Raw genomic sequence first — 24,393 nt, 5'->3', positions numbered from 1 at the left:
GTAGATCTAATGACACATATATAAACCATGCCATTTGAACCATGCGTTTAGAGATCGTCATGCATCAAGCTCGTTGTCTAGTGTTTGGATTGCGAGTTGACACCATCAATGTTGTGTGGGGTCACTAATGTTGTTGTTATTAGTCTTCATTCAAATGTGTAAAGCACTCTTGTTTTTTCATTTTTTATGCATCACTAGAAAACGAAGCATGAATGATTAAAATTAGTTAAAAAATTATTATTCTTTCATTGATATACGGTAAAAAAAATAAATGATTTTTTTTGTTAATTTTTTTATTGTAGTGTCTTTATTTTATTTTACTTTTATCTTTTTTACTTATTAGATTTCTTAAAAAAAATTTAACCAATAAAAAGAATGTATTAAAAAATATGAAAAAAAGTGTGTTATTAATATTTCTCTTATTAAATAGATTCACTCTTTACTAAAAAAAATGAGGTGCTTTTATGATAGTAAAACAATAAAGATAACCTTCCTTTTTTCTCATTTCATTCACACCTTTTGCTAAAAAAAAAACTGACTTTCTTGATCCCATTCGCATGAGTTAAGCGCATTCAAATCCCGAGGCTCTTTGACTCCAAAGTAAAAAGGTTTAATAATTAATTTTAGCGTAAGATATTTTCTCTCACTCAAGATATTTTAATTACATTTTCCTTTTTTTAAAAAAAATACACACTCTAGTATATTAAATGATGTTTTGATCACTCATGTTATCACATCAAAAAATCACTCATATTATCAACTTTAAAACTTAATGGAGAATTTTCATTTCAATTTTTACCATCTCAAAGTTTGTGCTTAAGATACAAAACCAACCATTGATAATAGTAAAATATAAAAAAATGGAACTAAAGAATTCGTTTAATTAAAATTGAAATGGTTTGAAATACAACATTTTTATAAATGAAATGGGCTTGTTTATGGATTACCAACCGTTGCAAACATAATTGGGCTATTTTCGATCGCCAGCATAAAAAATGCTAAGGAATTGATATGGCCCCTCCAAAATTGTTTTTGGACCCTACCAATCAATACAAAATACCAAAATACTTTTTATAACACAAATGAAATTATAATTTTGCTGTGTTACACAAATTACAATATAAGGGAATCATAATTTTGTTATATCAAAGAAATTGTAATCCAACAGAATCGTAATTTCGTTGGGCTACAAATTATGAAATTAACACCTAAGTCATTTCTATTTATCAAATAATGAAAAAAACAAAAAAATGTACAACTAGAATATGATTTCACTGGAAAATGTACAACAAAATTATGTTTTGTTTATACATTATTTGTTAACCTTCACTTTTATAACGTAATCGTGATTCCGTTGATATTTTTTCCACAAACTCAGTTACACAATGAAAATGCATTTTTGCTGCACTAACGGGGTTGTGAAAAAAATGTACACCAGAATTGTAATTCCGTTGCACAATATTTTTTGCGCTCTTATTAGTGCACGAAAAGTATATTTCCATTGTGTATTGAAGGGAAGAGTATTTTTGGAAATTTCAAAAGATGGTAGGGATTAATAGCAACTGTGTTAGGGCCAATAGTAACCCCCAAAATGCTATGGCACTCAACTAATTTTATTTGGGGCCAGTGAGGGAAATCAATGAATCTTGCCTATTTCAGTGGTGTGCAACTAGTTAATGGATCATACTAATGTCCACACATTGTGGTTTGGCTTTGTGTCCCTTGAAAAGAAAGATAGCGGCTCGCTACCCAAGACTTGTGATTCTGAAGTTAGGGAGGGGTCATTGATGAAGAAAAAGAGGCTCAAATAACTGCGGCATTCCGGGATTCTGAAAGGTCAAAGAGGCTGCTGATTTTGTTGTTACAGCACGAAAGGCTTATTAAATTCTTTATTCTGGGATTTCTTTCTTCATGCATTCACATTAATCCGTACTATTCTTTGGCTCTACGGATATGTGAACCAGGTTGCTTTTATTGTTAAGGCTAAATGTTTTGTTTTTATCGGTTAACATTAATTTATTATTTGTTAGTTTTTGTTAATGACAAAATTTGAATCCACAAAATTCCTCTTTTCCTTTTCACTCTACCATCAAATCAAATAACACTTTGAGACTAGTGTTTGGTTCAGTTATTTAAAAAAACACTAATTATACTCATGAGTTTTTTTTTTTTTTTTTACAAACACCTAATTTATTTTCTCAAAAAATATTTGATTGAAGAAAACACTCATCAAATAAGTTTTTTTGAAGATTACAAATATAAGATATTTTAAGAGGAAAAAAAAAGGTTTTGACCGTGTGGCATATATAATTTTACACTATCATTAATTACAAATGACCATGTATGCATTCCTCATGAACCATTTTGTGTTATGTGTTGTTTGGTTTGGTCTTTGATGGAATCAGTTGAAGCATAGACCTCGCGGAAATTAAGCAAATTAGCTTCTAAGAAGCACCACCACCAAGCATGGCAAGATATATATATTTGGTCTATTTTTAGGCATACCAGAAAGAATGCCGATAATTTTGTGCTTAGCGGTTAGCAGGTCCCTTTGCTAAATTTGTATGCACTGAATATGAAAAAAATGGAAGATGGGCCCGCTGTTGTGAGTGCATTCTTTGACTATACAGCACAATTTTCCCATCTGTGTTCAATGAATTGCATTAGGCCGAAATATATACATTGGTTAATGGTCATGGAAAGTGCATGATTCTGCCTTTAAAATAGTATAAATAAAGATATATCTATTTTTAATTTTAATGAATTAAGATTATAATATATTTAAATCAAATAAAAAAAATTGTATCTATATTTATATATTCTAGAGACACATTGACTTAAAAAATAGTGTGTGAAATTAATGAAAATAAAATAAATAGTATTATGAGAAAAACATATAGTCTCTTCCCTTCACTCTTGAATATATAAGTCAAAGAAAATAAATTAATTCATAATCCTTAAAAATATTAGTTTGTACATTTAACTTTATTAATTTCATTTAAAAATATTGTTTTTTCTTAAACTGTCTTTTATTAAAATTTGATATTAAGAATAAAAAATAATTATTACAAACATAATTTCAATTAATTAAATAAAAGATATTTTAGAAATGATTTCATTAAATAAAGTGAAATTAGTTAAGTAAAAATTGTTTAAGTAGAGAGTATCGACTATCAATGACGCATTTAATTAAGTGTCCGGTTCTTTTAAATTTCAATAAAAATTTATGTAATTTTTGTCTCAATCCTTCATAAGAGAAAAATTCAATGCTAAAGTATGCATGGCTTCGTATCAATTTAATAAATATCGATAATGGATACAATTTGGATAGATTATTATTTTTTATACCCATATTTAGAAAAAACTATTTATTTCCGAAGTTATATTAACGAGAATAGTATTTTTATTGTTTATTCTCATTGTCTTTTTGTAGTTACATATTAGTATGTAAACATGTTTCTCACACTTATAAGATTATGTTAACATATAAATATGAAATGGGTTGAGTAGTAAATTTTTCGTACCCCCGCTTACCCTTGTGAAAACTTCCATTTAACAAACAATTCATCTACTCCTTATAGATATCTTTTGCAAATCGCCGTTGAATTTGATCAGTTCAATTGTAATGCCTGAAAAATCGATTACTCAAATTATTTTTGTATTTTTCACCCACCAAATGGTTCTGCAAACGCCATTTTATAACATGGTACATAACATAGATTTCTAAACTGTAAGCGCCTTGAACATAGAATTCCTTCTTTCATGTGGGAATACACAATGGAAAGAAGGGCTCACTCTTGTCATTTCTAAACTGTATAGCGCTATTCCTCTATAATACAATGTTAGGTTCAAAATTATATGGCGCGGTGATTAAAAGGCATAACTACTTCGCAACGCATCAACGAATTAAGCAAGAAATAAACAATGACAATGAGTAATGAACACATATCAAGAGCATAAAGAATAATATAATACTTGGGATAAGGAAACAGAAAACGTTGTTCAGCTTGAGGCTGAGCTGAGCTGGTTTTCTGTTCTTGTTGGCCTACGTAGGTTGTCTTTCCTGTTTTCTTTAATGGGAGCAACAGAGTTTTTTTTTTATGAGACCCTTATTAAAAAAATTAAATAAATTTTCAAGTTAGCCTCGGATATTCTATCTATTTAGTATTTAAATATAAGAAATTTTAAGGATTTTTCGTTAGTTCCAGTTTTGTAAAATGTTATTTATTTTAGTTATTTTTAATGTGAAGCAACAATAGAAAATAAAGTAAAGAAATGACCGATTAAATCCCTACTAACTCAAGAAATTGTATTAATTTTTTCTTTTTTCTTTTCTGTTCTTTCCTCCGGAAATCTCTCGTCCCAAAAGTTTCACCGTATAATCAGTAGTGTACAAGTTCGGGGACATGTTTTAACTTATTGTGCGCGTCTAATTTTGAACTGATACGATTGTGCAGAATAAAATTTATCAATTGGCTTTTACGGTGAGAGCCTTTAAACAATTCTTAACTAGATTCCCTATCTACTTGCTACGTTTTAATTTTCAGCAATTGAACAATTACAAACAATTTTCTCATGATTTTGTTCCATTGAAAAAGCTGGAGAGAAGAACGACTGTTCAAAACATTTTTATGGATGATTGCTTAGTCAGATTTCTGTTTCCAAAATAACGGCTACTACGGTCAAGCTAAGTTTCTAATTCAACTCAATAAATTATTAATGATTGACAGCACTACTCTTCTACTCAAACCCAGTTCCCTTTTCTCATCTATCGTGGCTAATTTTTTGAAAGTGATTGCATTATCTCGCCAGTCGCAGTAATCAAACATTCCCTTATGTTGATTCAAATAACAGTAGTATTTAAGTGAGACGCAATTTTTATTAGTCACCTCATAAATTAGATTTTGAAGTTAATTTAATTTTTAACCCAAATTAAATCTCCAAGTTCAAATGTTGGAGAAAAAGGTGGCTTTAAACTTTTTTTTTTCCTTTTTTTGTGATGGAGGCTAGATAAATGAGTACAACAGATAAGTTCATAATTTAACTAAGAATTAAATGTATTCTGAAATTTAAATGAGTAATTTTTTTATTATCATGTTATAAAGTATTTATTATTTTTGTTCAAAACTAATATTTATTTAAAAATTTAGCTTACTAAATCTTCAACCGAATAACTTTTCCTAATAATATTTTTTTTTCTTTCACAAAGTTCAAAATTTAATAAATTTTAGTATCGTTTTATGCAAACTATAAATAAAAAGTATGACCACTTTTCTTACCCAAATCAACCATTCTTAGCATGTAGTAAAAGTTTAATTATTGCTCTGGACTACAGTCAGTGATTATTTTACTTGTCATAGCAATCAACTGTACCCTATTTTTTGGTGTTTATCAAATTATATTTGTTTTTTTTTTTTGTCAGCCAATAAAAAATGTTTCATTAAGGGGGGTACCAGAGGTAGCAAAGGATAAAAAAAATGTTTCCACATCATCCAACAGGTTCAATGCACCCAACCTATTAATGACAGAGCATATCTACCTTAGTAATAACCCCCAATGCAACAGCTGCTAATGCATGTGTATATGCAGAATACCACGTTAACAGAAAATGCTTTGTAAATAACTACACAGCTTGAACCTGTACCAAACCAATCCCTCGCATTTTACCATTCCGTCGCCCTCAAAAGTGGCCCAACCTCCTAAACATACCAATCGAAAAATGATGATTTAAAGTTGTTAACCTTTGCATTGAGCCAACTCCAAGCCTTGAATTTGATCAACTTGGTCACCTTATCAAAATCCAACATTTCTTGTTTGAATAATATGTTGTTCCTATGGCACCACAGCACCCATAGAACAACACTCCACACCACCCTCCAGAGCCTTGTTTTGTCCCTCCCAAGCCAAAAGCATTGATGCTGAAAGAAATGATCCCTACAATCCAAGTGTTGCGCCGAAGACACCCCCACCAAATTGTAGAAATGGCCCCAAACTTTGTAGGAAAAGTGGCATTTAAACAATAAGTGGCTTTATGTCTTCATCTTCTTGGCAAAAATGACACATGTGATCTGAGCTCCTCAACAGAATGTTCCTATCTCTCAAATTCAATTTCGTTGGCAATCTATCTTTAGACAATCTCCAAATGAAAGCGGCCACTGTAGATGGAATTGGAAAATTTCACAATTGATCGAAGAAAAAAGAATCTACATGGCCAGGCATAGGGAGAAGCACCTTGTATACCTCCTGTACACCATATAACCCTGTAGATGCATTTTTCCATGACAAAGTATCCTCCACTTGCCTGTTAAGAACAATCCCCTCCAATTCGGGCAAACAACTATTGAGTGGAGGTATTTCCCAATCAAACCACCCCCTCCTCCACCTCAACTCCCTAACCCAAATATCATTCTCCCAACACCCCATATCCCCTGTAGAAGCATGTTTTTGTACTGAGTTAAAATATAATCTACTATACTTTACTTGGAAGGAAGAACCTCCCGTAGCAATCATGTACCAAAACTTCAATTTTTTTCATCACCCACCTTCCATACAACATTCTTATCAAACCATTGATTCCCTACACCAATCCCACACACATCAGCTAAATCTTTTCACCAAGTGGAATCACTCAAGGACCTCCTCTTGACAAGGATTTGGTTGTCTAGCCCATACTTCGATTTTAACACTCTTTGCCATAAAACATTTTGATAAGTTAATCTCCACCTCCACTTGCCTAGCAAAACCATATTGAATACTTTAACATTTTTAATACCCAATCCATCTTGTGTGCCTTCGGTAAACACACCTCTTACCACTTCACCCAAGCAATCTTTCTCCCACCCTCCACACCTCCTCTCCATAAGAAATTCCTTTGAATACTAATGATTTTTTTTTTCAACACAAGAAGGAATTTTAAAAAAAGACAAAAAGAACAAAGAGAGGAAAGACAAAACCGAATTGATAAGTGTGATCCGAGCACCCAAGAAAAGTGATTTATGTTTCCACTTAGCTAACCTCCCTCTCGATTTATTTAGAATAGGCTCCCAAAAACACTCCCTCCTTAGATTACCCCCAATTGGCATGCCTAAATAAGAGAATGGCAAATTCATCAGAGTACAATTTAGGATTAAGCCATACCTATGCAACTCATCATGTTCAACACCAATTCCCGCCCAACTTTATTTGTGATCACGGAAATCACAAATTCGCAACATAAACACCTACTTGAGCGCCAAGCTTTTAGTGAAGATCTTAAATGATTGACTCAATTGACTTGTCCAACATGGTTGGTAGTAGTTTGAGAGAAAAAAAAAATAGGAACAGACTTTTGTATAGATTATAATTTATTTTTTAAAAAAAGCCTCACATATGATCATGATAAGTGTGAAGTTTTGTTCATCTATATACTAATAGGCATTTCTTCCTAGCTAGTTATCATAAGTTACTTCACATTTAACTTTTAAGTTCAATTTTTATTTTAAATAAACTATTACGTATTGTTTTCAATTTAAATATATATTAAAAATATTATTATCTTTAATTATTATCATTCCTAAAACATATATTAAAGTGACAGTTCTCATTTTCTTTTTTTCAAAATTATATATTACACTACTACCAATCTCAATGGGTGAAGAAACTTATAATATATTCATTCAGCAAAATAACTTATAATATATTCCAAATATTTTTCGTTATTTTTGAAGATAACATGTGCTGGAATGAACATATACGTACATGTTTAGTTTGAGTTATTTCACATAAATAATCCCTTTTTTAGGTGAGATTTTCGAATGAAAAAAAAATCTCTTGAAGTTTAAATTGAAACAAACATGTCCGGCCAATAAAAAATAGCTTTGAAGTTAATAGATAAGTCAATTAAAGACATTGTTAAATATAGATGTTTAGAGGAAATACCCAGTGAATACTAACACGTGAGATTAAGTAAATTCATTGACACATGCAAGAAGTTTAAAAAATGATTTCTACAAGTTAGTGACGGAAAATTTTTGACAATTAAGAATGGAAAAAAAAAAGATGTATTTTTTTTCAATATTGACTATTATCCATACTTATACTTATCTTTAAACACTGAATTCACCTAAAAGTTCAACAATATGAGCTAAAGAATACTATTAATTAATATTCAACATAGAAAAACTTCATATCGTATCTGAAAATATAATACAGAAGTGAATGATTTTATTTTATGGAAAATATTCCTCTTCCCATCATTATTTGGAATAGATTTATCAAGTGAGATTTTCAACAGTTAAATCACGGGCAATTGCATATCTTAATTAATGATTTTCTTTCCAAATGCAAGTGCAAAACTATCACTAACGATAAGGTGCACGCCAAAAAACAAAAGAAACTAACGATAAGGGCATAATATATGATTAGTTTCTGGGCGGCTTCTATATTCGCAACGAAATTTGAAGATTGAAGAAGGCAATGCTAAAGAAGAGAAGAAAGACGGCCAAGTGAATGAGGTGGCAATTCGATCTTATCCAAAAGGAACCTAGACGCCCACGAGTCAAATTCCAAGTGGGAGCCACGTGGCAGAAAACCATACAATACAATTTGTTTGAGTTTGAGTAGTTCCGATTCGGTCCGGTTCGGTCCGGTTCGGTTGGATTGGATATTTTTTTAAACTGAAGTTGGTACTTTCTAGAGCGAATCAGAAGAGGGACCCATGCTCCGTCAGCAAGCCGCATTTGAAAGCTGACACTTGTCTTTAACACGTCATTATCATTCCCAAGAGCCAGCCATCGCCGACAACTTCACAGTTCTTCACACTCTCACAAACCCCCCCTTCAACTCTATCTTTCTTTTTCACTCCAATGTTTTCAATAAAGATGCTTTAACAAGCACCGAATACTATCAAACATTTAATTATTGTTTTAATTTATATACTTTAGCTTTTTATACCATTATTTTTTGTATTATTGTGAACAAAAAATATATGTTACAGTTTGTTTGGTTCGACGGAAAATCACCTGATGAAAGTTATAATGAAATAAAAAGTGTTGAAAACATGAGTCCCACCGAAACAAACAAGCTAAAATGTACAACAAATCAAATGAGATTTTAGAAATATCTTTCACTTTCAGTCTTCTGGTTGTCTTTCAGCAACATGTTTATAATTGATTTACCATAATAATCAAATAAGGTTAGAGCATAATCAAATAGCGTCGTTGTCCTTGCCTAGGAATGAATTTGCTAGTAGCATGTGGGTAAGCATAATCGGACTATGAGTAAAATTGGAAATTCATAATTATCTGATTTTACTTTTTCCTTTTATTACCCACATAGTTATTTTAATTTAAATATTTTATTTCTCTTTTATCTCTTTTCATTTCTCATACTTACATCTTTTTTTTTCATTTATTTCTACCAAACACAAACTTAATCAGCATGTAACTAGATTTAAATAACTTAAGTGAATACTTGTATACCAACTTTTAGATGAACTTCTTATATTATTATTCTATATTTTCAACCAATAAGTTTTTCATATGTGTTTAATATTTTAATATGTCATTATTCATATTGATATAGAAAATGACGATAAATAAATTAAAGAAAAATGTCAAGTTTCACTACTGTAATTATAAATAAATATTTTTATAGCATTAAGAGAACATTACTTCGTGTTATTTATGTAATGAATCTTATTGATAAAATTTTATTGTTGTTGTTGATATTATTGCAAGGGAATAAATACATTCTCTTGTGATTTCAAATCAAGAATAAATATAAGCATAAATTGTATACAATGCACGAAAGATCCAGGACAGTTATACTTTATTTTTTTCCCAGTCTGTAGAAGTAAGTTATCGGCATACTTCTTTAAAAAAATCGCCATTAATTTGCATACTTTTTAAGAAAAAATTCTTTCATATGGTTTTTACTTTGGGTATCTTCAGAAACAAATATATTATCAAATTAGCAAGTTCTTTTTTTTCGCTAAAGAAATTAACAAGCTATGCTTCTTCTTCTTTTTTTACAGAATTCTTCTTCTTCTGTTTTTTTTTAATTAAACAGAATTCTTCTTTTACTCGTTATGTACTCTGTTTTTCCAACGTTTATCAATCGTCCCAAGTTCTGACGACTCACCAGTAGTTCTACGGTCTACCTATTTGAGATTTTTTAAAAAAAAATACGTTTTAATTTGGAATACTTGTACGGATAGAATGTGACACACTAGGAGTTTACACTTTACACTTATTTGTCAGGTACACAGTTGGTAACAAGACAATGAATTCGTCTTAAAATAATTATGTGACGTACAAGTTCAGTGTTGAGTTAATATTATTGGTCCACCTCAAAACACAAGAAATATATATTTAAAGATTACAAGACAATAAGGGAGATTTTTTTTTTAAAAAAAAAAGCTCCATATTTGAAAAAATTATTAGGTGATTAAGATCGCCTGATTGAAAAAAATAATAATTTTTAAGTAAATTGAAAATTTATATAAAAAAATTCAAAACTAATGTGATTATTATTATTGATCAATAAAAATATTTATAAAAAGTAAAAAGCGAAGAGAAGGAAATTATATTTTCTATTTTAAATATTAGAAATTCAATTATTATTATGTTATAAGTTATCATTATTATAATTATTTGTAACAAAAATTCTTTTAAATATATAAATTTTATTATATTTGAATTCTAAACTATTTTAATTCTAAACTAAAAACTTACAAAAAATTATCGTAATCTATAAATAAATATGAAAATAGAAATTTAATAATTCCAACAATAATTGCATATACTATGATATTTTAAATTGATTAAAGAAAATTTAAAATTTCTTAAATTAAGAATAACATTATTAATTTTTATTAGGTTGTTAGTGAGTAGATTTTTTTATTGTCTGCACATCACATAATTATGGATTGAAACTATAAATAACATGATGATGTTGAATCATATAATAAACGATCTAATATTTGACCTGCAATCCATGTTGTTAAAAATCAGTTAGAAGTAAAGATAGCAAAACTAAGGTGGATAAAAATAAAAGAATAAGTGAAAATAAATCAGAAATAAAAAGTGTTTGGATAAAACGAACGTGAGAGATGAAGAAATATATGAAAATATATAGAATTGCAATATTTTTAAAGTTATCTTCCTCCAAATGTCCTTTCTCTCGACATCCAAAATTATTTTCATTCAGTCATTCACGCTATATTATTTTCATCCGCTGTACCAAAAAAAGATTTTTAATGCACTTTACTCTTGTAAAGAATTTTTTAATGGTTATATTATTATTTTTTTGCTTGTGTAATAGTACTACTTATAAATAATGATATATGAATACTTTCATTTTCATGTTACAAATATTTATTTGAAACCCTTTTTATTTTATTTTTTTATCATATTATATCACATACTACAAAAGCGATCATATTTGTTTCTCTTGGATTTTATCTTTTCTTATTCCTAAACGTCAAGAACAATGGGGTGTCACTAAACTTTTTCTCTACTTATATTATTACAAAAGCGATCATATGACATCGTCGATAAGTAGAGTAAAATAAAAAAAGAAAAAAAAATATAATGATGCAATTTATGTCAAGTTGAGTTTTCGTATAAATAAAGCTACCACTCTACTTTATTCCATACAAGATATCAAGTGAATTGATGTTAACCGATTAAAAAATTTTAAAAATTAATTATAGTAGTTTTTTTTACAAAATTAATTATAGCAGTTATGTTTAGCAAAAGGCTCCTACATTACTCATATATATATATATATATATATATATATATATATATATATATATATATATATATATATAATTGTATGCTATAAAATAGAACTTAGTTAAAATATTTTTTGTACATATTTCGTTTACTACCAATGTGGGGGAGCGAATCTCGTCCACGAACGTGAAGAGAATAATTAGATGAAGTGCTTGTGATGCTCTCTTTGCTACGTTATAGGTGCAGTGATCTGTAAAATCTTTGATGTTTCAGTTAGTTCTTGAAAGAGTCAAGAGTTTAATAGAATTGAAATAGTGTGCATTTTGTATCCATTGTACTTTGTCGTTTCTTAATGCCCCCTTGTTGCATGGGTGGTACCACCGTACATGAATAATACGCCATATATCTAATTGTGAGGCGTTTATTATGAATATTTTCCAAATGTGATCTAGTTAGTGCAACTTGTATTATTTTTGTTGTTGTGCTTGATCTTGCGTGTTTATTGTTAGGTCAGGATAATAATTAATCTACTTACTTGAGCTGACGTGTTTCATCGAGAGATCTATATATGAATTATATTAAATTCTTTCCTTTTTAAAGTCAAATTATTATTTTTTCTTTCACAAGTTGTTTTATTCGTGCATTGTATGTTTAATTTTATATTTTATATTTTTAGTTATAAAATATACAAATTTAAAATTCTAATAATTTTGTAGTACACCACTGTAATGAATAGAGTCATTTAAAGTTTTTTTCCATCTATGTATAGTATAGAAGCTCTTCCACTATAATTTTGATACGATATTTTGTCTAAAGTTTCGTTAAAAAAAAAACTATTGCACTATTTGAATATTTGTTAATTTTATTCTTGCGTGTTCTAATAAAAAATATTTGAATCATACTACTCTTGCACTATTCTTGCATTTTTTTTTTAAAAAATAAAAACAAGTATTTTCTCAAAACAACTTTAATTGAGCATGTGAAATACGTCACATTATATGCACCTTCATTGAATCTCACTCGGTGTTGTTGCTATGCTGAAACAAATTTTATTTTTTATGATTTTATACAGTCGACAGTGAACACACTTATAGTGCAAATCAATCAAACAAAAGCACTATCTCATAAATGAAGAGCAGTACTATTTATTACGAAAAATAATACTCCTGTATTTACCAATTAATTACCAATTTATTCAAATACGTACACGTGATGGTGGAAACTGGAAAATGTCAAGTTGAAGTGCCCAACACGTATGGCAAATGGCTGAGAAGTTCTGGTGAAGAATGAATTAGTTCGTGCGATTTTGTGTTCATGATGGGTCAATATCACACGTTCAAGAAATTTAAAGCGACTTAAAGATATTTTTTAAAGTTTATTTACTTTTCCTATATAACACAAACAATAATTTCATTCTATTAATTAAATAGTCAAAATTAACAAATAAGAACATGACGGCTAATCAAGTTGGAGCTTTCCATGCTAATTGGAATAGATAATTGTTGATTCTAGGGATAAACACACACACACACGAAAGATTCTTCAGTTAAATTTGATTGAACAAACAGTAAACTAAAAACGGTTGGTGTTGGATTCTATTCGCCGAAAGAGTAATTTATTGGTGTCGGTTTGACTAAGACCCTTTTTTAGTTTTTATACAGAAAAAGATGAAGTCCCACTAAAACTAAAACACATTCTTTCCTCTACAGGCCCGCGAGGTTTCAGGAATTGGAATAAGAAAACACTGGGTAAACACAATAAAATGGAAATTTCCTGTATTCATTTATCACATACACGTACGTTTGTTTTGAAGCCAAATTGAGAAGTAGGTAAAGCCAATACGTTACTGCGAGCAACGCGTGTAATCTCTTCATGTGTGCATGCATTCACTACCCAAATAAGTGTACTCTTGCCCACATCAGGGAATAGAATCGTATTCACTTGACCACACACACGAAAGTGACTACTATGCAAAGCTCTATAGCGAATATCAATAATTCATTATAACAGGAACAAAATCTGGTTAATCATTTTCTGTTTTCATTTTCTGAAAACTGTTTTCATTTTTAAAAGATTATAATTCTGAAAATATGTTTAGTTTGACTTTTTATTTTCTATTTTTAAAAATTAAAAATATTAAAAATTTATGATATATTGACTTTTTATCTTTTTTGTATTTTTAAATTTACTTAAAATTACATTAATTGACATCTCATTTTCATTTTACTCGAAATCGAAATGAGATTACTGTTTTCAACTGAAAATACTGAAAACGAAATTTTATTATTTTCATTTTCTGGTTGTTTTCTGTTTTCATTTTTACTAAAAATGTTTTCAAAAATCCAATCAAACACATTTTCATCATTATTTTTTATTTTTAGTGAAACTGAAAATTCACTGAAAACAAAAAAACAGGCAAACCAAACATCCCTTAATAATTTATAGGCGCGATAGTTAGAGAGCATGGTTTAATAAATCGGCTGCATATATCAGCATCAGCCACTTTTGAGGGCAACGTTGCTCACGAGAATGACAATCCGGCTCATGAACTTTAGAGAATGCTCCCAGCTTGGAATTTTGAATGGTTGATTTTAGAGATTGCGAATGCCCTTGGAGAAACACTTTGATTATGTATTTATTTAATATTTTTCTGTCTTATATATTAAGACTTTATATCATAAATAAATTTATCATTCATTTCAAACTAAGTTTCAAGACATAATTGAAATAAAATCCACTTTACAAATGGATCCAATTGAAAATTAAACAAGAGAATTTTAGTTTTACTTTTTAAGCATACGTTGAAGACCTCGCAATTGAAAACCAAACATGCATGCCTCCCGAGATTGTTGACCACCTACAAACATTGTCACCTTTAATTTAATAAATTTTAGTTTTAGGAGAGTTTTAATACTGAAAAGGAAATAGCACATATTGAGGAGACGTTTGCATTGTGTATTTATAGAAAAATGAAAATGGTTTGCGTGGTAGGATAATGTTACGTTTTGTCGGTCGATTAATTGCCTTTACACATCCTTAGGATAGAGGAATTGTCTATACTTGTGTCAAAAAGAAATTTTGTAACTTATAATGTATGATATGTTATGAAAAATGTATTAAATTTGATATTTGGTGTGCAAATCGTTAGCGGGCTTAAGTCAAGTGAGGTTTCTCTTGGTCTTATAGACAAAAAAGAACATGTTATCCCAATAAAATATAAAATTCAAATGTTCCTACCAAATGCCTATTTCTACTAACAAGTCGATAGTTGTTGCGAAATGTCATGGTGAAAAACCTAGATTGTTTGTTTCAAGATATAAAAATCGAGAAAAATGAACTTTGGAATATGACGCTGTCAATTCACAACAGTATAAAATTTTCATATTTACCTTGTTTCTAATTTCTATGGTGAAAGGTGGGTATGGGAATGAAAGTTTTTTTTACAATAGTCATGTCTCCATTTCATTCTTCTACCTTTTTTTCCAATTTGAATTAAATAGGGTTTTTCCTAAAATTATGAAATATCAATCAAACATGTTCATTAGAAAGATATTGTTAGGCATAATATTCTTAAAAATGTAATAATACACCTTGAAACAATCGCTCCTGAAATGGACGATTTGTAAATGTATGTTTAGAATAAAATTTGCAAATTTAGATTTGAATAAACTTCATCTTGCAAACTAAATTTTTAAAAATAACCTTCATTTTTCTTCCATTTCAAACTAAGTTCTAGACAAAATTGAAACAAGACTCAATTTACAAGTAGATTCAACCAAGAAACAAACAAGAGTAATTTCTAAATTTACTTGTTGAACTACATCTTAATATGGGTGATGACCACATACAAATATTCTCACACTTAAATGAGTTTTAGTTTGCTAAGGTAACTTTTCACCTAATGTAATTCTTAAAATTTGGAGTTGATTGACGTTAGGGTAAACGTAGTCTGGATGGATTCCATGATTTCACATGTTGAACAATAGATACCCTATGTTAGGATAATATAATGAAAAATCTCTTAAACAAAAGATTCTGACGTTCAAGTAAATACACGAGTGAATTAATAATGGAATAAAAAAAAGAGGAGATAAAACTTGTATTTATATTGTTGGATGGGAACTTCGGGTCTTTGATGGTAAGAGTTGTTAGAGCGGCATAACAACTCTTGTAGATAATTCATTACTTATAAATAATAGTTAGTAGATAATTCATAATTTATAGATAAATAACTAATAGATAATGCATAATTTATAGATAATAACTAATAGATAATTCATCATTTATAGATAATCTATCACTTATTGATAATTCATTGTTAGTAGATAAATATATACCTACATCTTGATAAAAAAATAATAACATTATCACTAAGATTCAAATACATAGATATTTATTAATAATTTGTCGGTCTAATAGCCGGACCGGTGAGGGAGCTACACCTATGTTTTGGTGTAAGGAGTAACTAGAAGGGCTGACTGCGCATTCTAACACCACATCGATTTGGTAGATCCTGAATGTTACACTTACAAAATCATAAACTCTGACTTCTAAAACAAGCAAGAGAAATTCCCAATTTTACTTTTTGAATCTACGTTTAGGGCACCTCGTTGCATAACGCATGTATAGAAGAATGAAGGTGGTTTGTGTGGCAGGATGATGACACGTTTTGTCGGTTCATTAATTGCTTTTACGTAATTTAAACATAAAGAAATTGTCCATATTTATGTAAGGAAATAATTTCATAACTTACGTGACCAATATGTTTCGAGAAATATGTAAAATTCGACATATAATTTTTACATTATTAACTAACACAAGTCAAGTGAGGTGTCTCTTAATGATCACAATTCTAAATTGAATAGCTCAACACATATTTTTGTGATTGGACTAATAGTATATTTAGATTGATAAACAATTCATTTCAAGAATAAAATCATGGTCAAATCACCACAAAAGCAATTATTTATTATTTTTAAGAAAATCACAATGAGTTCAACTCACCATCTTATCAAGCATGTACAAAATTTTAGATCTTCATTTGGCATGGTGCGAAGCTAGAACAAGATTTAATCAATTTTTTTAAGAACAAATTAAAAATTTATATCAATAACTTTCACCGAAATTTATTTTAGAAAAGTAAAAAAAAAAACTTATTGATATTAATTTCATTATTTTAAGTCTAAATAAACACGCTCCCGTAAAATACAATAGTTTTTTTAAAATGGGTAAAAAATCATAAAAAAAAGATAAAAAATGTCAATGAGATGATATATTTCTCTAAAATGATTAATTTTAGTTTTATTATTATTATTTTCAAAAAACAGATGAAACGGGGACTTCTTTCTTTCTTAGCTTGCACTGTACAGATTCACAAGGAAACAAAGAAGGAAAAAAAAAAAAAAAAGCAAAAACGTGTTGCTATTGAAGACCTGATGAGCTGGACCCACCACAACAGATTTTCCCAAAACCCACCAAAAACTAAAATAGCTTTTTCACGAACAATTAGAAGAAAATAAAATACTTTGTTTCCTGAGCCTTTAATTAATTTCGCGTCCCCTATAAATGAATCGCGTTTGTTTTCTTAAATCCCCCACCAAACCAAACAAACGAAGAAGCGAAATCTCCTAGAAAGCGAGTTTCTCTCTTCTCTCTCTCAATTTTCACATAGTCAGCGAAAACAAACAAACTATTGGAACACGAAACACAAACATCATAACATAAGCAGCAGCAGCACCACCACCCACCTTGTTCATTGTTTTGAATTCAACTGAGAAAAACGACAAACGAGGATGTTTCAAGAGAGCAGCGCGACACGGTGGCCGACTCAGCCGACTCAGTGGACTCGCTACCACGACAAGCTCTTCGAGCGGGCTCTGCTGGTCGTGCCGGAGGACCTGCCGGACCGGTGGGAGAAGATCGCCGACCAGGTTCCCGGCAAGTCGGCGGTGGAGGTCAGGGAACACTACGAGGCCCTCGTTCACGACGTCTTCGAGATCGACTCCGGCCGAGTCGAGGTCCCGAGTTACGTCGATGACTCGGTGGCGACACCGCCCAGTGGCGGTGCTGAAATTTCTACTTGGGACAACGCTAATCAGATCTCATTCGGGTCCAAGCCTAAGCAACAAGGCGACAACGAAAGGAAGAAGGGCACGCCTTGGACTGAAGAGGAACACAGGTTTGTTAACGCGTCAACGATTTCGCTTCAATTAGATTTTTTTTTTCTGTGTTTGGGGTTTTTTCTCTTTAAGAGAGCTGTTTAGGTGTGGTGAAATTTTCCAAGCGACTTTGAGTTTCTGTTTGATGTTGTTTTGACCTGGATTTTTTTTCTTCTGAATTTTATTTCTTGATGACCGTTCGGTTTTATAATCCGAGGACTTGGTTGTGTATTTTTGTCTCTGAGAACATGTTATGTCCGAAGATTTGAATTTTCAGCTTTACGTACTTGGCTGGCGCCTCTTTATGAAAACCTTGTTTTAATTTCTTTTTAAAGTTTGGCCTGTATAATTTCACTCTCTTTAATTTAATAATTCTCTCACCAAGTGTGCTGTGAAATATGATGAATTGTGAGTCCTCTGTTTTGTCTTTGTTTGAATTATTGTGAGAGTTTTATCATCTTCGCTGACACGAATGCATTTTTTGTTGCTTATTTTCCAACGCCTGACTTAAACCTTGGATTTTAGGAAAACTGAATTAGAATTAAAAAAAAAAAAGAGAGGCAAATATCAAATGTCTGCATTGCAATATTTTTTTGTTTGTCAATTTGAAGATGGTGTAAACCCTCATTTGCTGTTTCTTGCACGTTGGTTCAGTTAAACTCGCACACACAACATCTTTATTCCACTATCTGTAGGTTTGAGTCCTTATTGCAAGTGCCATGAAGGTGAAGGGCAATGCTAATTTCATGGTTGCTGATCTACCTTTTTTGTGACAGGCTGTTTCTCATTGGGCTCAGTAAATTTGGGAAAGGAGATTGGAGAAGCATTTCAAGAAATGTTGTTGTGACAAGAACACCAACTCAAGTAGCTAGCCATGCCCAGAAATACTTTCTCCGCCAGAATTCGGTGAAGAAAGAGAGGAAGAGATCAAGCATTCATGACATAACCACTGTGGACAGCAACTCAGTTCCTGTGCCCATTGATCAGAACTGGGTTCCTCCTCCGGGTGGTTCAGTGCAGCAATCACTGCAATACCCATCAAGCAACATGCTCGATCAAATGGGTACATTTGGGTATTCAAACTATGGCTTTGGCATGTAAAGAATACTAGACTAGAAGCCGTATGTTCTGTATATAGTGCTGTAGATTTGATTCATAAGTTCCCCTATGTAAAGTTTTATGGTTTTGCTAGCTGACAAGGGTGATTAGGAGTATTGCTAATTATTGAATTCATTAGTGTAGGTTTCGTTTGAATACCTTTGTGGATCCTATAAATGAACCATGAGGATGAAAGGGTAGTGAATACTAATAGTGAACCTTTAGGAATGAATTCAACAGGTATGGAAATTCTTTGTATGTGCCCAATTCAATTACTGCTTTGCAATTCGGATTATAAGTATTGAAATGAAACCCTAAACCTTGGCCATTTCTTCAGTGAGTTCAGTTGAGTGAAAGCTTACTGAGTATGCATTATTGCATTCAATCAGCAAACAAAGCCTGTTTCGGTTGCTGTTTCTTGATGGCTTTTTATGGTTAAAGCCTGCAATTTTATTGAAGTTAATGAAAAGAGTTGCAGAACTTTTATGTAGAAATGTAGAATAAAGGCTTGTGTTTCAGAGGCGCCGTTGTTTACTGATCTTGTGCCCACTAGGTCATTTTAATTTTTTTTCTCCTTTCTTTGCTGAAGACAAAACTTCACCAAAACCATGGCACTTTAAAGCGCAATATAGGAGAATCTTCAAATAAGAAAAGAAAAGTAAAAAAAAAAAAAAGGGCTGAATCAAGGATTTAAAATCATTTTCCATCTTGGTTTAACATAATTAGAATTCTTCCCACAACTGGGGATTCCCCATTCGGGGTCCTGTGGTCGGGAAAAAATTTTCCCCGGGGATGGAGATGAAAACCTCCCGCAGCTAATTTGGGAACAAGGATTATGCTTTTCGCCCCGCAGGGTCCTTATCCTGCGTATATATAATTTTACTTATATACCCTCATAACTTATAATATGTATAACATAAATATAAGGACCAGGGACGGGGACTATGGTTCAGAGTCTGCATTTAGCATTGGTGGACAGTTTCTGAATCCACATCTTAGCAAATTAAATGAAGACACTGTTGAGGCATTGATGTGCTCTCAAGATTGGTTGCGTAATGAGATTGAAGGTAATAAATTTAATTTTACTTGTAAATTTTTCTTCTAAGCAATTTATTTATTTTAATGATTGTATAATTGTGTCATTAGGTTCCTTAAAATCAAAGATGAAATTTTGCTCAATAGTTGATGATGCAGACACAACAACGCCAATGGTATGAAAATTTTATTATATTAATTCATGACTTTTTTATATTTTCTAAATACATGTTTACATGTTTCATTGTGTAGGTTTGATGTTGAAGATGTTTCATTGCACTTGGATGAAAGTATGAAGACTTGATTTAATATGATGTTAATTTATTGTATTAAGACTTGATTTAATATGATGATGTTAATTTATTGTATGAAGACTTGTAATGTTATACTAGTTTTATTATTTTTATTGTGTAATACTATAACATTAATGTGTACTTGGATATTTCTTGGATGTTTTTATGCTTGTGTGATTTTATTACTATTATTATTGATTTATTTTGGTATTTTTAGTCATGTTTTATATTTAGAATTGAACCTTAAATTTATTGTTGTTGAAAAATTGAGATAAAATAAAAAAAAATATTTTTTTATAATTTTTGATATTTTTTAATGTAAAATGGAGTCTCCGCAGGTCCCGCAGAGAGTCGGGAACGAGGATGAGACAAAAAATATTCTCACAACGGAAAGCGGGAACAGGGAACAGGATAAGATTCGGGAACAGAGAGCGGGGGAGTACTCCCCGCCCCACGCGGGTGCCATACCTAAACATAATCAGTTCCAAATTACAACCCAAGGAAAAGATAAGCTATCAGCAAATAACAACTTAGCTAATTAGAGGCCAATCTGCCTATTAATTCCAATTGTGGTTTGTGAGAAAGAAAAGTTTGAGGATCCAGTGCATATTTCTAGTGTTAACTTATTGCTACACCCATCCCTCAAGCCCAAACGGTTATTATTAGGAACATTAATGATAGATGAGGAATTACTTCCTACAACATGCATGAATCTATTTTTAATCCCTTTAGGATGCCCATAATTCGGTTATTAACGCAGAGCAATACCCAATATGAGATATAAAATCTTTAGCCAAAACTTCATTATCACCTTGTATAAATGAATAAATTCTTAAAATTGAATGGATCAATCATGGTGGTCCTTAATTTTTTTAAAGTAAATGCTTATTCAATGTTCTTAAAATATTAGTTAAGAAATTAAAGTGACAGAGATTTTTATTGGCATGTGTAAAATTGTTGTTCAGGACTTTTTTACATTCTCCTATAATTTATACTAAATTTTTAAATTTGTTAATCAATGCCCTAATAAACCGGTTAGTAAGATGCCAAGATCCATTTTTTAAAGCTTATTGTCTTAACAAAAGAATCATCATATTGATCATTTTCACTTTATTCTTCATTATTGTTTTACAGAAAAGAAATGACACTTGCAAAGTTAGCCAAGAGTTCATAAAATTTCATGGATTAAAACTCTAATTGGTTTAATCCGGACTAATACAGAATTGACTTCCTAAGACGCCCCAGCACATCCTGCATCTCCTGGGTTACTTTTTGATGCACCATGATTACCCAGGAGGAAAATGCCAAAAAGAATTATCATAATGGCTTTAATCCCAACCCAAAGATTGCATCAGCGTCAATCTGAGAACCTGTGGTTTCCCCCACATTGCATGTAATTATTTAACGCACCACTTGTAGTACGGATTACTCAATCCGTAATCCGTAATACACCGTGCATAATTTTTCCCATTGCATAGTGTTGCTAGGTGTACCTAACATTAAAACAAAATTTTAAAAATGTTTTATAGTGTTATTTTTAATTTATTAATAAATTAATTTTTTTAATAATAAATGTTTTTTATTTATAAAAAAAATAAGAATTAATTAATCCGTATGAGTTATATTAAAATTAATTGTTAAATTTTTTTTAATTTAAATTTACATATGTATTAAATATATATTAGAAATTTTAGTGTTATATATAACTATTATTTATTTTATAACATAATTGATCTATTAAGTCAGTTGGTTAGAGCATCGTATTAATAAGAAATCACCGGTTTGACTCCTGTTTGGATCATTAATTTTAAATTAATTCGTAAGCCTCATATATATTAGCTAATCCGTATCTCTTTTATAAAAGGACAAAATGTCAAAATCATACAATTACTGGGTGTACCAGCAATTTTTCTAGGTGCACTTAGCAATTCCCCCACTTTTCACACTGTCCAACTGGCTGGGAAACTTTCATTTCAATGGGCTATTCCTTTTTTTTTTGGTGGGGGGAGGGGGTGTCTCTCTTAAAAGATGCTATTTACATAATTTTTTCCTCTTCACACCATCACTTATTTTTGTTTTTTATATTTCTAAAATACCCCTCCTTCCCTCTCACATTCACACTCTCATTTTTTTCACAGATCTTACGGAATTTTTCTGTAATATAGTTTGTTAAAATACGTTATAGTAATTAGTTTTCGTAAAAAATATTATTTATATGAAAAAATGCAAAAAGATATGTGGACAATATAAGAGGAGAAACAAAAGAGGGAATGTGATGCCCCTTTTCTCTTTCTTTGAAGCTTGGGCTTGAACCGAATTTCAGAAGCCCGATCTAGAAAAATTTGACAAGGTGTTTCAAGTTTCAACACCATTATAAGATAATAATAATAATAATAATAATAATAATAATAATAATAATAATAAAGCAAAGTTAGTAAGAAATAAATAACAAATTAAAATTAAGGTACATGAGAAAACCATGCACTGGGTGAGGTTATACTAACTACAATTATGTGATAAAATTGCTAAGAAAGTAAATTAGTACTTTGTGAATAACATCATAATATTTTATTTGTTGGGGGTGCTACTGCTAAGCCCAAAACTACACAGTTACAGATCTAGAAATAGAAAAGTAAAATTCAATACAGTTTCTAAATAGGAACTCAGAACAGCCTACGAGATGATCATCGACTCATAATAGATATGTAACCCTCAACTGTAAATTGCAAAGTGAGCATGATAATATTTTTATATTAATATATTTGTTTGAAAATATATGTTGTTAAACAATTTTTAGTTTTAATTTTTAAAAGTTTATGGCTTAATTATAAAAAAAACTTGTATATTTGGATAAATGTCAAGTTGGTACAATTATTAGTTAAATTAAGTAAAAAAAAAACATTTAAATTATCGACTTGAGATTGTGAGGTTAAAGTACTCTAAACTTAATCCACTTTATAAACACCTTTAACTGAAAGCCGTATATTACTTATTAACAAAAATAAAAATTAAATGATTTGATTTAGATGTATCATAAAAGGATACCGTATTTTTCTCCTTTATCTTAATCAAAAGAATATGTTCAATGAATATCAAAATAAAAAGCATAGTAATTACTCGGGGTTGGTCTAATTTTTTCAGAAAATCTTCCTTAAAGTTATTCTTGGCGGCAATGGAGTAATAAAGCTTACATTCAGCAGCAAAAATGCTTTACGAACAAAAGGAGAATCAAGACATAATCGTTGAATTGAATAGAATATTTTTAAGGATTTATTCCTAGTAGTTTGTATTATTTTTTTTGCAAAATATGTTAATAGCAAGGAGCATTGTTATTCTTGTAAGATACAAAAAAGATTAAACTTTATTTTAGATTCCATGCATTTGGATAAGGGGAAAAGAAAAAAATTTTAAAAAAATTATTTTATTTAGTTGAAAAACAAAGATAGAAACATTTTTCTATTTTTTTTTCTAATTCAAATTATAAAATTTCTGTCTATATTTTATTTCCTCTCGTTAAACAAATGAGAAGTTTGGAAAACATGATTTATAGAGGACAGAAAAATTAAGAGAAAATAACACAGTTCTCATGAATCTTTATCAATTTAAAAGAGTTGTTGAAAAGTGGAGAAGAAAAGAAAACATTGTAAGACAAGCATGTCAATTTTTCTAGAGAGCGGAGGCGAGGTTTTATGTAATAGCAAAAATTACTTCAATGACATAGATTTTTATTATATTTTATTGTAAATGTAATTTTATTTTTATTTTTCTATTAGATCATATGAGCAGAGAGATATCCCAATTTTCTTTTTCTATTTTTAATTCAAATAAACTACAAAACAATACAAATTTTGTTCTACCTCTTTTCATGTTACTTATTAAATTTTTTATTTTAACTAAAAAAACATTCATATTATTTTTAATTAGGATTTATTCAAAAATAAAAAAAATTATCAACAATAATTTTAAAAATATTTTTCAGTTAAAAAGATAAGAATCTATAATTTGGATCTCCTTCATATAAAATTAAAGAAGAAAAATAAAGAAAGAGTGTTGCTGAGATTTGACTATTTGAGGGATAAAAGGGTAAAGTGA

General features: G+C 30.2%; 1 protein-coding gene across 1 annotated transcript; it reads left to right on the top strand.

Annotated features, from left to right (window-relative positions):
• Window positions 1-17,285: 17,285 nt before the first annotated feature.
• LOC114401284 (transcription factor SRM1-like) lies at window positions 17,286-19,301 on the top strand. The gene is made up of 2 exons (XM_028363772.1): window positions 17,286-17,895; window positions 18,652-19,301. Exons 1-2 carry the CDS (start codon window positions 17,510-17,512, stop codon window positions 18,974-18,976), a joined length of 711 nt encoding a protein of 236 aa, XP_028219573.1. The 5' UTR covers window positions 17,286-17,509; the 3' UTR covers window positions 18,977-19,301.
• Window positions 19,302-24,393: the final 5,092 nt, after the last annotated feature.

The sequence above is a fragment of the Glycine soja genome, chromosome 20 (genome assembly GCF_004193775.1).
Source record: "Glycine soja cultivar W05 chromosome 20, ASM419377v2, whole genome shotgun sequence".
Lineage (NCBI taxonomy): Eukaryota > Viridiplantae > Streptophyta > Magnoliopsida > Fabales > Fabaceae > Glycine > Glycine soja.
Note: the sequence above shows the minus strand (reverse complement) of the source record. Positions and strands in the feature narration are given on the sequence as shown.